General features: G+C 40.6%; 1 protein-coding gene across 2 annotated transcripts; it reads left to right on the top strand.

The window, feature by feature from the left end:
* Positions 1-1,751: 1,751 nt before the first annotated feature.
* znf711 (zinc finger protein 711) lies at positions 1,752-10,062 on the top strand. Of its 2 annotated transcripts, XM_030146311.1 has the most exons (9): positions 1,752-1,910; positions 2,550-2,747; positions 2,910-2,995; positions 3,111-3,208; positions 3,791-4,654; positions 4,735-4,881; positions 5,016-5,195; positions 5,395-5,529; positions 7,258-10,062. In XM_030146311.1, exons 4-9 carry the CDS (start codon positions 3,130-3,132, stop codon positions 8,436-8,438), a joined length of 2,586 nt encoding a protein of 861 aa, XP_030002171.1. In that variant the 5' UTR covers positions 1,752-1,910; positions 2,550-2,747; positions 2,910-2,995; positions 3,111-3,129; the 3' UTR covers positions 8,439-10,062. The 2 variants fall into 2 exon arrangements, with proteins under 2 accessions (XP_030002171.1, XP_030002170.1); XM_030146310.1 differs by lacking the exon at positions 2,550-2,747.
* The last annotated feature ends 4,179 nt before the right edge of the window (positions 10,063-14,241 follow it).

Genomic DNA, 14,241 nt, shown 5'->3' on the forward strand with positions numbered 1-14,241 from the left:
TATAATACCTTCAACTTTAAACTGAGCTTTTATGAGCATCTAAATGATCAGTGAATTACATATAGGAAAATACATTTAAATTTGGGAAAATTTATTTGGAGAGTGCCACAAAAGTAGCCCTCGGTCTTTGTGGGTTAATCTTGAATGTGGAGTGTAGAGTATAAAAATCTAGGACCATTTCCAAGCTTATTTATCATTACATTTTTCTGAATGAGAAGCGATTTTCTTTACCAGATGAAATCAAACAAGTTCTTGTCAATTTTGGTACAAATATCCTTTGAGACCTCAAGAGCTGAACTGGAATATACAAGTTTAGATAAGCCTTCAGCTTTGGAGACCAGGACCCTAGTTATGGTTAAGTCTCTTTGACTCCATAAATTAAATCTCTGCTGTACTAAGGGAATTAATGGAACCAAATTTTCATTCATCACTGAAACTTGATCTTTAACAATAATAAAACCAAGGTATTTAACTTTACATTTCACTGGGATTCCTGAGATTTGTAAGTCATTGCAAGTCTTGATTGGAAGCAAATTGCATTTGGATAAATTAAGTTTTAACCCAGATGCTGCTGAGAATGTATCTAAAAGTTTAATTGCAATATCAAAGTAATTAAATTTTGGCAAAGAGAGGGCGGAAGAACTTCATTGTTAAAACTTTCAATAGAAACCTTAAGCAGAGAAGGGGTAAGTTCTGCTGAGAACAGTTTATAAAATTCAGAAGTTAAACCATCTACTCCTGGGGATTTGTTTAATTTTCAGTTTTTTAATAGCATCCTTGATTTCTGCAATAGCAATTGAAGAATCACAAATCGCTTTATCAACCCCTCCAACTGTCCTGGTTTCACTTAAAGAATCCAAAAAGTCTCCCAGTTCAAGTGCGGACAAGTTAAGATTCAGAAAGAGCTTCGTAATAATTTCCACAAATTTCAGCAGTTTCTTCTGGATTATCAACAATTGTGTCATTTAAAGAAAGCCTTGTAATGCCATTTCTGTGATGTCTTTGTTTCTCTAGCTTGAACAAATAACTGGAGTTGTGTTCCCCTCTTCCATTCGTTTCACCCTTGAGCAGATCAAAGCTCCTTTGGCTTTGTTGATGTAAAGTTGATCCAGTTTCAGCTGCAGTGTTTGTAATTGTGCTCTTTGGTTTTCAGACATGTCATCAGGCAACACAGAGGACAAAGAGATTAATTCAGTCATCAAGCAGTTCTCTTTTGTTGTCCATATCTTTCATATTTGCACCTGCTTGCATTAGAAGTTTCCTCAACTCAAATTTTTAGAGCTCCCAGTATGTTCCATAAACCCCTTCATGTTCTGCCATTCTCAAGTAGTCAGTTATCTTGTTTTTAATAGTTGTATTCAGGGATTCGTTAAGCAAGAGTGAATCACTGACACTATGCCGTGTATCCGCAGTACCAGCAGTAGCAACAGCATCACTCATCTGCCGGATACTTCCTCAGTGCGTGACCAAACGCTGCTCAAATGAGCGCTCGCGCTTCCCTCCCCTTGTGACAAAATGGCCTACAGGCCTCATCTATGCGTACAAAGTGTCAGTCTGCAAATACATGAAAATATTCATGAGTCAGTATGATAACGTTTTTATTTTATGTCAAAGGGCACGGAACAAATGTATTCCGATGAAGAGATCGACTCAGTTAATGTAACTCTGCTCTCTTATGCATGACGCAAATAGTAAGGGATCAGCGGTAAACGAGGCCACGCATTGTCTCCCCCCCGCCCTCCCTCTGGTTGTCAGGAAGCAAGCTGATTGGCCGAGGCCTAGCAAAGAGTGCCCGGGGATCCAAAACTGCAGGCCGCACTTAGCTTACCGTGTAAAATAAACCAAAACAATAACAGACAAAACCGAGAAGGACGAGAAACACCGATAGAGTCAGAAGACGACGTTTTCAGGTAAAATTATTTTGACTCGGTCAGAATGGCATGTTAAATAAGACACAAGGGCCCAGTCGGCCGTAGCGGGCCTCTTTCAGCCCTCTCGAAAAACAACATGGAAGATAATGCGGCACAAGCCACTTTACCTAGCTTAGCAAGCTAGCTAGCCGAATGGACGGCCGTCTGCGCTCACAGTAAAACCAATTAGAACGTATTCATTTTTTTAGACACATGAATTTGTTGTGTGTTCAAAATACTTTCTTTCTGCATTGAGCCTGTGAATAAACGGTGCTTAGATGGCCACATGACAAAGGTTTTTGCGTGTCTCGCTTTAGCATTTATGCTAAAACAAAATGGCGCTGACAGGAACAGCCCTAGCTTGCTAGCTAGCTGTGGTGGGTGGAGGGTGGTAGCCGCCCTAGTATGCATTGCATAACGTCTGCGGTACTTTCATTGGCGGCCATAAACTCAGAGTGTGTAGTTTTGTGCAGAGTTCTGAGCAAAATACTTCTCTAGGAGACGAAGGATGTCTCTGTTAGCTTTACATCATATTGATATTAGATTGTCCGTTAAATAAAAAAGCCTGTGACACCAATACAGATAATAAAGATCTCCCTTCTTTGGCTCATTTTGCATTTCCTCCCACACACATTGAAGAGCCTACTGAATAACTACCCCTGAGCTCGTCCTACTGCATACTGAACGGGTCAGCCGTTTGTCTCAGCTATAGTCCAGCCATCAGGCTCAACAACCTCCAGGTGCATAACTATAAGTCTGCAGGTCTCCTTGTAATACTCCTGAAGAGCAATGGATGGAGCCAGTGGTCAACAACACACAAGACATCCTCCTGTCATAGTATGGAGGCCGTTATTTGTAGTAGCACAAATTTAGAAACTTTGTTTTGAAATATTTTCCCATACAGTGATGGAATTCATAAATCATTTTTAAAAAAAAAATCCTTTACAGTAATTAGTTTCAAGCTCATGAGGACCGTTTGTTTGTCTTACTCTTTGTCAGAAAGCAGGATTCATTTCCTTGATGGAAGGAAGCGAGTTACATATACGGCAAGTTTTATTCTAAGGGTCTTGTCATCAAATGTGAAGGTATGTACACAATACTGGCCATGTAGAGATAATGGTAGCTGCATTCACTTTATTTTTAGCATGACATGTTCTTCAATTTAGGAAAAATGATAGGCCTATATTTTTGAATTTCCAGGCTTTTTCCGAGTAAAAACATGGACCAAGGAGGAGGGGTGCTGGAGTTACACACGCAGGAGCTGAAGATGCCCCATACTATGATCATGCAAGACTTTGGTATGTGGTTAAGTTTGACAAAATATCTATTTAATCATCATTATTATTATTATTATTATTATTATTATTATTATTATTATAATATTAACAACATGTATTTGTTATGTGCACCGTCTGTTAAATATAGGCATACAACCAGGAGAGTTTTAACCAGTTAGGTTAAGTAAGCATAAACCCTGCTACATCCAAAGGCTTTAAAATCTGCTTACCAGGACATTTTAAGGCCACTAATAAAGACATTAACCCTCCATTGTTTACCAACACAACTTTTATGGTTTTGTGGGGTGTTATTTTAGAAGTTACTTATTGACTAGGAAAATGTATTCCTTAGAATCTTTTGTTTGTTTTGGTGAAAGTTTTCCAGTCTTAATGAAGAAATGACTGGTCGTAGCTTTATTTAACAGACCAAAAATGCTATTGATGCGAGTCACCACAGGAAATAATGGAATCACTTTAACTTATTTGGTCAGTCTGATATTATTACTGCATACCAACAGCAAGAAGGTTTTATGTCTGTACTCTGAATTTATTGTTGCTCTTACTCTTTGTAATGTGCCCCTCTCTTGTCCTTTTGTGTTTTAGTTGCAGGAATGGGGGGTCTTGCTCATATTGATGGTGAGCATATTGTGGTGTCCGTGCCCGAAGGTATGCTTCTTTCGGATGTGATGACCGATGAGGGAATTCTCTTGGAACATGGACTTGAGGTGGAAGGCCTGGAGACTCAGGTTGTTCAAGGCCTGGAGACAGAAGTGGTTGAAGGACTAGAAACTGAAGTGGTTGAGAGCTTACATGCGGATGTAGACGGCTTGGAGGCAGAAGTGGTTGAGGGACTACAGACACATGTTGTAGAGCTGGAAGCTCAGGTTGTAGAGGGCTTAGAGGGTGAGGTTGAAGTGGAGGGCCTTGAGGCTCAAGTCGTAGAGGGCCTGGAAACTGAAGTAGATGTGGATGGGCTTGAAGCTCATGTTGTGGAGGGCCTTGAGGAAGAAGTAGAAGTAGAAGGCTTGGAAGCTGAGGTGGTTGAAGGTCTGGAAGTGGATGTAGAAAGTCTACAGTCTCAAGGAGTAGAGAGCCATGAAATCACCAGTGAAGACATGGTTCCCTCTGATCACAGTGTGATAATGCCTGAGAACATTCTTGGGACAGAAGTTGCAATAGAGGAAGCACTTGACCCCCATCATCACCATCATGTCCTGGCTTCAGACCTTATCCAGGACTCAAACCACCACCATGATGACATGCCAGACCAGGTGTTTGTGGCAGAGCTGCTTTCAGAGCATCAAGACAACACTCTGGACCATCAACTTGTGTCAGAGGGTCTGATGGTGACAGAGGCCAACTCTGAGACTATCATCCATGAACAGCTGCCAACCGAGGCTGTTCCCCTTCAGACAGATGAGGACGATGATGCCAGGAGCAGCTCGGAAGATTACCTCATGATTTCACGTAAGAAAACTTAGATTTGCAGCACGTTGTTGTATGCCATATATTATGAGAAACCAAAGTTTTTTGTTTGTTTTTTATAGTGGATGAAGTGGGAGAGAAGCTTGACATTGGAGACACTCCTCTTGAAATCAGCACTGAAGTAATGGAAGACAAGGATTCCAAAGAGGAGGATGGCTCGGAGGTCATCAAAGTCTACATTTTTAAAGCTGAAGCAGACGATGATTTAGGCAAGTGACTTGAGTGAAAGTACTAAATACTTTTTGCAATATAAGGAAGTATCTACTGACTGTTTTCATGTTAAAGAGAATGTAAAATAGGATTTTTGTTAAATTTTTTTTTTCCCATTTTGCCTTGTTTCTAGGTGGAACGGAGGTAATAACAGAGGATGATTATCAGAATGGTCATCCTGATCTGGAGGCTGCATCCTCTGGCAGACTGGGAGTTGGCCGGGACAAAATGGTCTACATGGCAGTGAAGAACCATCCAAAAGAAGAGGAGGAGGAGGAGGATGATAGTGATGATGATGACGATGATGACATCAGTACGTCTTCTTTGATGCAGTTTTCAGTTAATTTTGACAGACTGACCTGTTGCAGGTTGGCGATATGTTGTTTGTGTAATGATTGACACAGATGTGATTCCTAGCCTGCCACACAGCTTTTGGAAAATGAATCATTTCAGCAGTCCTTCAGCAGTACTCCATCCTTTTGAAAATATAATAAGTTGTCCCTTCTGTCCAGGTAATAGCATCGATCAGGTCAAAAATGGGGCGGCCACACCTTTTCTGCAAATCCGCGAGGGACTGAATACCAACCGAGCCCTCAAACCTAAAGCCAAGAAAAAGAAGAAGGGGGACACTCGGCAGTGTCAAACAGGTGTGTTAAAGATTTATATTTCTTTAGTTCATAGGTGTCAAACATACCAAAGAGTCTAATCTGGCCCGTGGGTTGAATTTGCAAATGCAAAAAATTACACTCAATATCATTTTAGTTCAGGAGCCAAATTTGGCCCAATTCAATCTCAAGTGCTCAGATCAGTAAAATACTATCATAACCTACTAAATAATGACAACTCCAATTTTTACCTCCGCCAAGGAGGTTATGTTTTTGCCAGGGTTTGTTTGTTTGTTTGTCTGTCTGTTTGTTTGTTTGTCTGTCCGTTAGTGTGCAACATAACTCAAAAAGTTATGGACAGATTTGGATGAAATTTTCAGGGTTTGTTGGAAATGGGATAAGGAAGAAATGATTAAATTTTGGTGGTGATCAGGGGTGGGGGGGCCCACGGGGGGGGCCACTGATCGTTAGTGTGCAACATAACTCAAAAAGTTATGGACAGATTTGGATGAAATTTTCAGGGTTTGTTGGAAATGGGATGAGGAAGAAATGATTAAATTTTGGTGGTGATCAGGGGTGGGGGGGCCCAGGGGGGGGGGGGGGGGGGGGGGCACTGATCGTTAGTGTGCAACATAACTCAAAAAGTTATGGACAGATTTGGATGAAATTTTCAGGGTTTGTTGGAAATGGGATAAGGAAGAAATGATTACATTTTGGTGGTGATCGGGGGTGGGGGGGCCCACGGGGGGGGCCACTGATCAGCCTTGGCGGAGGTCTGCGCTCTCTGAGTGCTTCTAGTTTCTTTTTGTTTTAGTGTAAAAAAACACAATTACATGAAAAATGTATACATTTACAAACTATCACTTTCACAAAAAATGTGAATAACCTGAACAAATATGAATAACATAAAATGTCTTAAGAGTGCAATTTTAGCATACTCTGCTGTTAACCACTGTGATCTGTAAGCTGTAATGTACATGTATAAATGATAAACTGAGACATGATATTGTTAAAATTGAACTTATATTTCTTAAGTAGAAATTCCAGGTTCATGTTATTGACATTTTTTAAAGGATTGTTTGTAGATATAAACATTTTCCTAATGTAATTTTACATTTTTCACTCTAAAACGTAGATGTTAGGCATCAAAGTTTGGATTTGACATTATTTATTTATTAATGTGTTCTTATTTTAATGGTCCTGCCCACTTAAGATCATATTGGGCAGAATGGGGCCCCTGAACTTTAATGAGTTTGACACCCATGGTTTAGTTGCTTTGTTAGACTTTCAGTTATACTAGAGCTTTAGTTCCAATAAAAATACATTTGGTAGCACAGATGTGGCGGTGTCTCAGGTGTAGTAGAGAGGTGAATATAATCAAATTTGAATTAAATGCCTGGTCTTGTTCAACAAAACACTGCAAATAGATATGTTTTACTTTGAGATTTCAAATTTACCATGTAATTACTTTATCTTCCCTCCTGATGATACACTGTTCAAGCCACAAAGTAATTCACCTGGAATTTCTGTTTGTGTGTTAGATCATGGAAACATGTTGCCAGATAAATGCTGAATTGCAAGATCGAAAAACCTTCAAATATTTCCAGCCACCTCACTCTATCAGCCTGTGACCATATTTGTATATTTAAGAGGACTATGAGTTCTCTCACAAAGTCAGAATTTGTCTGAAAATGACCTCAGAAACTGACAAATTTGTTCTATAAGGTTAGTCATTCTTATATTGAACTGTTTTTTAAAACCATGTTACAGCTGTTATCATTGGACCAGATGGCATGCCATTAACTGTCTACCCATGCCACATATGTGGAAAGAAGTTTCGCTCAAGGGGGTTCCTCAAATGCCACATGAAAAACCACCCAGACCATCTACTAAAGAAGAAGTACCAATGCACCGACTGCGACTTCACCACCAACAAGAAGGTCAGTTTCCACAACCACTTGGAAAGTCACAAGCTGCTCAGCCACAATAGTGAGCGGTCTCCTGAATACACAGAGTACACACGACGCTACCATGAATCAAGTCCTCTGGGCTCTGACAAGCTCATTGTCAAGGACCGGGAGCCCAAACTTCATCACTGCAAGTACTGTGATTATGAGACAGCTGAACAGGGCCTGCTCAACCGTCACCTGCTTGCTGTGCACAGTAAAAACTTTGCACATGTTTGCGTCGAGTGCGCCAAGGGCTTCCGCCACCCATCAGAGCTGAAGAAACACATGCGGACCCACACAGGTGAGAAGCCCTACCACTGCCCGCACTGCGAGTTCCGCTGTGCAGATCAGTCCAACCTAAAGACTCACATCAAGAGCAAGCATGGTGCAGATCTGCCTTTCAAGTGCAGCCACTGTCCCCAGGCCTATGCTGATGCACGGGAACTGCAGCGTCATATAGAGATGGTGCAAGGCCACAAGACCCACCAGTGCCCACATTGTGAGCACAAGAGCACTAACTCCAGTGACCTGAAACGACACATTATTTCTGTTCACACCAAGGACTTTCCCCATCAGTGTGATGTCTGTGAGAAAGGCTTTCACAGGCCCTCTGAGTTGAAGAAACATGCAGAGACACACAAGGGAAACAAGGTGCACCAGTGCCGACATTGTAACTTCAATGCTCCTGACACCTTCACCCTGAGTCGCCATATTCTGTCCTTACATACAAAGGACCTCCCCTTTAAATGCAAACGCTGCCGGCGAGGTTTTCGGCAGCCGGCTGAGCTGAAGAAGCATATGAAAACACACAGTGGTAGAAAGGTTTATCAGTGCCAGTATTGTGAATATAACAGTACGGACGCTTCTGGCTTCAAACGCCATGTCATCTCCATTCACACCAAGGACTACCCTCACCGTTGCGACTACTGCACCAAGGGCTTTCGGAGGCCTTCAGAGAAGAGCCAACACATAGCCAGGCATCACAAAGAGATGTTGATGTAATGTCATGGCACACAAACACACTCCTCTTTCCCGAGTAAATCTGTGTCACACACCCAGAGGTAATTTTAGTGTATTAACAAAGAAATGACGGATGTAGGCTGTTGATGAAGACGACAACAACGTAATTGCCGTTCTGTGTTCTGTGTTGTAATGGGTGTAAACCTCCTCCCCTAGGGTAATGCAAGAACACATTTTAGATGGGGGATGAAGCCTAAAAAAGACTTGTGTACACTGAGTGGGACAGCTGTAAATTGTGTTTTGTTTTGTTGCAGAAAATCACATATGAACATATATTCAGGGTTTCAAATGTCTATATTTTTATACCCACTCAGCTGAAATGCTGCAAGATGATGACTGTGTCCTGTAAAACAGAAAGCGGTGCTTTGTGAGCGTCTTGCCAGTTCTACAGATGATGTGGAATGAGAACAGGAGAAGCTAACCTCCATTGTACCAACTAGTATCTCTTTTCCTTATTAACCAGCTTTTACCCTGACATTTCTTTTCATTGCCTTCTGGTCTTTAAGGAGCAGGGCCATTTTTGAATTCATAAATGGTGTTCTGAGTGATGTTGACACATTACGCACCTTAAAAGGATCTTTCATTAAAACTAGCATTTGTACTTCAGTATGTTTGGATTTTCCTCCCAAGCCTCAAAACTTGGGAGGTATTAAATTAATCATGTGTAATATAAACAATATCCTGAGTCAGAATCATCCTGGTCTGATCAGCAGTGTCCAGCAAGGAGAAGGGTACAGTCCATATGAGTAAAATATCCCTTTATTGTACACAACACTTTTCTGAGATGGAAATCCACTGTTATATCTAATATAATGGGATCGATAATGTTCCAGTATATTATACGAGTTTGACAAATGGTCAGCTTCACCATTGATACCTGACTGCCACAGTAAGTATGTGTAACGTTAGTGACACATGTGCTCTCTCGGCTAACCGTTTTATTGCAATCATGCCTTACATCTGTTGGTCTTTATCCCTTAAGCACTGATGAACACAGCTAATCAGAAAATAAGTGATTTTAACCCTCAAACATGCTGTATCAATACCATTCTCACAGAGATTGTGTGTTTGAGTCAGTAGAAAGCACTTTAATAACATTTTTCCTCTTTTGATTACATGTTGGGGTATATATCTGTTTATATTTACCCTAATAAACAATTACAGAGCTTTGTGAGTGGGTAAAGATTGTATTTGAGTGTTATCTTTAGCAAGTGGGCACACAATCCATTACGATCCTACTTGTTCTTAACTAATTGTCATTGACATGGTGGGTGAAACCATTTATTGTTTTGTTATATGGATAAGTGATTGGGTTTTGTGTTTCGTTTGTGCTCACTAACAAGTTTCCCAGATCCTAATCCTACAGTCTTGAATAACCCAACCCAATCCCAAACATGGGATTATTCCCTTGAAGTCAGTGGTCATCATATTGGCATTAGTCTTTAAAGTATGCACATACAGTATGCTGTCTCCATGAAATTAATTGTGGTATATATTAAAGATCCCTGCATTTCGTGTACCTTAGTCTATTTTTTTTTTTTTTCAGTCTGATTGTGGATAAACTACTGGTGGGGAAAACCAAAATAAACAATTATCTTTTTATGCATTTTGTCTTTTTTCCTGCCTGTAGGGGGCGCCCACTCCTCAGCTTCATGGCCTTATCTTGGACTTGTCATGTTAAATGCCAGCCAGAAATGTGTTGTTAGAGCTGATTGCTGTCTCTTGAACTTCATTTCATTCATTCATCTTTTGAACCCACTTTATCCTCACAAGGGTTGTGGAGGGTGCTGGAGCCTATTCCAGCTACCTATGGGCGAAGGCAGGGTACACCCTGAACGAGTCTCCAGTCATGACAGGGCTGACATATGAGACGAACAACCGATCGCTATCACATTCACACCTATTGGCATTTTTTTAGGTTGACCAGTTAACCTGTCAGTGCATGTCATTGGATGGTGGGAGGAAGCAGGAGTACCCGGACAGAACCCACACAAACACAGGGAGAACATGCAAACTCAACGCAGAAAGGTCCCTGGTTGGAATCGAACCCAGGACCTTCTTGCTGTGAGGCAATAGTGGTCTCGAACTTATTCCTCTAAAAACTTGTAACATTTTCCTCCTCAGAGGATAAAAAGGAAGCCATCAAATCCATCTTCCATGATTTTTCTCTTGGAATTCTCTGGTTGTCAGTGTTTTTATTTAGCTGCATTTACTGCAGTTACTTGGTTTGAAGTTTTGACAGAAGCAACTTTAATTCAATATTTTTGGTGGCACGGTTTGATTCCAAAAGTGATAAATTATAAAGTCCGACTCAACATGTTATTGCAGATAACATGCTGCAATATGTGTCTCTATCAAAGAAGAAAGCTTGCCTTTCAAGGTACAAGTAATTATATCTAAACCACAAAGATTTAACACATTTGGGACCAAAACTCACTTTAAATAAACAGTGAGTGCGACTTGGAAAATGTTCAGTCCAGTAAATGCATAAAATATAGAGCCATATTTGTCATAGCCATATTTACTTAATTTGAGGGGGACGAGATTTAAGGAGTGTCCTTAGAGGAAGGAAACATTGATGAAATGATGTGGGTGTAATTGGTCAAAGAGGTGGGAAATCACTGAATCAGGAAGAAAGGAGAAAAGTGATTTGATTTAAAAGTTTGCCATAATATCAGTAATAGGTGTGTCAAGACTTACTGATGCGTTTCTGGTTAAACTTTCAAATTCAACAATATGTCAGTGTCTTCTCATCTCTGCCGAAGTCCACAGGGGAAATTGACTCTTAGAGCACACAAGTACAAAACTGTACCAGTGTTCTATCTATTACTGGGATGTGCTGTAGATGTGTTATGTTTCACTTCCATGTTGCCTGTCTGGAAAGATGTATGACACCTCATATTGAGGGTAATGAGCCTCTGCAGTCAGGTTCAGATGGACACCACAAACACCTGAGAAAATAGATGCAACAGCCTGTTCATTTTTGTTGATACCACAGAATATCTCATAAATCACTGACTGCTGCAGCTGTCAGCAGAAACCGCTGAGGATGCAAAGATCAATATACAGACATATCCGTAAATTCCTCTCTAAGTAGCTGTCTTTCTCAATGCATTATCCAAGAATTCACAATATCTTACTATTTTTCTCCGAACACGTGCAGGTTCACCGGCAGCAGTGACAGTAAATACACTTTCCCATTTCCTGTCTGTACGCTGGACCACTATCTCCGTGTCTCCCATGGGCTTCATGCCTCTTCTCTGCATACTCTGAATCATTGAGGCATAAAGTAACGCATACAAGCTGTACACCTAACAGCCTCCAACCGCCATCACTGATGAGACTCGGCAGGCGTACACAGATAACCCAGCTGCTGCAGAAGGTCAAACTCATTTATTTGATGTAGTCATTTTGTCCATATTTCTGAGGATCAATGGGCTGTGGTCTGGATGTGATTAGAATGACAAAACCACCAGAAAAACCAGGGTCACCCGCTAATATGAAAGGATTTTGGAGATGCCAAGAGTCAGTGGCTGTTAATGTGATGATCTATACACACTCACGGCAAAAACCTCCACAATATATTCAGATATTTAGGTGTGTTTCTTCCTCAGGGTGTGTGTTAGGCTTTGGAGTGCACAGGAGTCTGATGTCACCCAACATATTGCTTTTGCATGTTTCAAAAAGCAACAGCAAATGGAGTTGGGACTGTGTCATCAACTAGTCTCTTTGGCAGACAGCACCACAAATATTACCTCCAGATCCTGTGGTGGCCCACATAACCAGAGTCCTCCCATCCAGATTGTCAGCTACTACAAGGCTGTAGAGTCGCGAGCCAGCTGGAGACTGCGAGGGCCCCGAGGGAAATCAGAGCCAGATTGCTTTGAGACGAGTAAAACTGGCTCAATGATTAGTTAGAGAAAGGACTGTGTAGTGGACTATACATGACAGAGTAAAGAAAGAAAAAGGAACACAGAGGGAGACGAGAAGCAGGATTATCCCACATCCTGTTGACTGTGCAGGTCTGTTTATTTTCATTTGGACATAAGGATATGTCATTAGATGTATCTTAAATTCTTGGACACCATTCATTTGTGATAGCCTGTATTGCGTTAAGAATCACACTGAAGTCATTGAACTCTGCCAAATATGATTCCATTCTCCAAACCCACATGCTCCCTCTGCACATGCTCACTTTCATCAAGGTCTGATCATGGATGTTTCAGCAAGACAATGCCCCATGACATGTTGAAACAGTGAAGACTTTAGTTTTGTTAGTATTTCTTGTTACCCCCCCCCCCCCCCCAAAAAAAAAAAACAAAAAAAAAACTTGAAACAGAAAGTTGATTTTTCTGCCAATATTTACCCCTAAGGGGTATTGTTTTTGGTTTGTTAACACTTTAACAGCAAAACTATTGGTTGAATTCATAGCAAAGTGGGTTTATAGATTGCTTGTGACCCAGAATAGATGTTCTTGCATTGTGGGAACAGTAGGTCAAAGTTCCAATCTTTTTCATAATTAAAAAAAAACAAACTCCCATTCACTTATAATGGGTGAAATTTCAAATGTCTATAAAAACATCAATTTTGTTTCAATTTACTTCTAACTTGGCACATATACAGAGGCAACTGATATGCTGACATCACCGTACACATAGACATGATGACATCAGCTGGATTGATGCCAACATAAGCTACAATACGTGCGAGGGGCGGGGTTTGTTGTGCCTGGCACCAATGGGCTCTGTGCACAGCCCCACTACTTCCTGAACTTCAGGTGACTCCTTTATTTCCTGTCTTTCATTATTGGACACACTGATTAATCCAGGTGTGCCTAATTGATCAGTAGTCACAACAAGAAGTAGCAGACACACCTGGATTAATGAGTGTGTCCAGTAATGAAAGACAGGAAATAAAGGAGCCACCTGAAGTTCAGGAAATATTGGGGTTGTGCATAGAGCCCATTGTTAATATTTGAGATTGTGTAAAATATTAAGTGTGTGTGAACACTTTTCCACTACTGTACACTGAGTTTAGCTTGTGTCAAATTTTGTGTCTATTGCTACAAATGAAGTTAAATCCTTAACTTAGTTCCTGGTGGATGGAATTTTAACAGCTACAGAGGGATTTATCTCCAGGCTTATGTTTCTTTAACTGGTGCGCAGATAGAAATGCATCACCCTAATGAAAACAAAAACTTTATTAACTTGTAAAATACTATTTGACATCCAGTTCTGATCAGAACGAGATATGATGGACGTTTTGTCACAATTTCAAATATCATGAAATATTCACCAAAAAATCTTTGTTTTCAAAATGTGTGACACAAATACAAATGATTTTTTTTTTTCTTTTTATTGTTAACAAAAAATAAAACTAAATACATTATGCCCTGGGTGTGTGTTTTATCATCTTGCTGGATGGAACTGAGCATGTGCAGAATGGAGCATGTGAGTTAGAATGGAAAGAATGGAACAATACTGACTTAATAGTGATTCTTAATGCAATATATCAGAAATGCATGGGTTGTCCAAAAACTTTTCCACCACAGTAGATATTTTTCTTGTAAAATAAAGGATTTCCTCCTGAGTGCCCACTAGGTGTCACTGTTAACCCACCCTGGAAGTAGAAGCTCCTCTGCCTTGCACAGTTTACCGAGTTGACTAAAAATAAATGCATCAAATTTAAGTGTAAGCTCATTTCTGTGTCACTGACTGAGATGGAATGAAGCACAAAAATAAGAACCAGGCGGAACTCCGCTTATGTTGTTGTGGACACACTGGTA

The sequence above is a fragment of the Sphaeramia orbicularis genome, chromosome 10 (assembly GCF_902148855.1).
Source record: "Sphaeramia orbicularis chromosome 10, fSphaOr1.1, whole genome shotgun sequence".
In the NCBI taxonomy this organism is placed as follows: Eukaryota; Metazoa; Chordata; class Actinopteri; order Kurtiformes; family Apogonidae; genus Sphaeramia; species Sphaeramia orbicularis.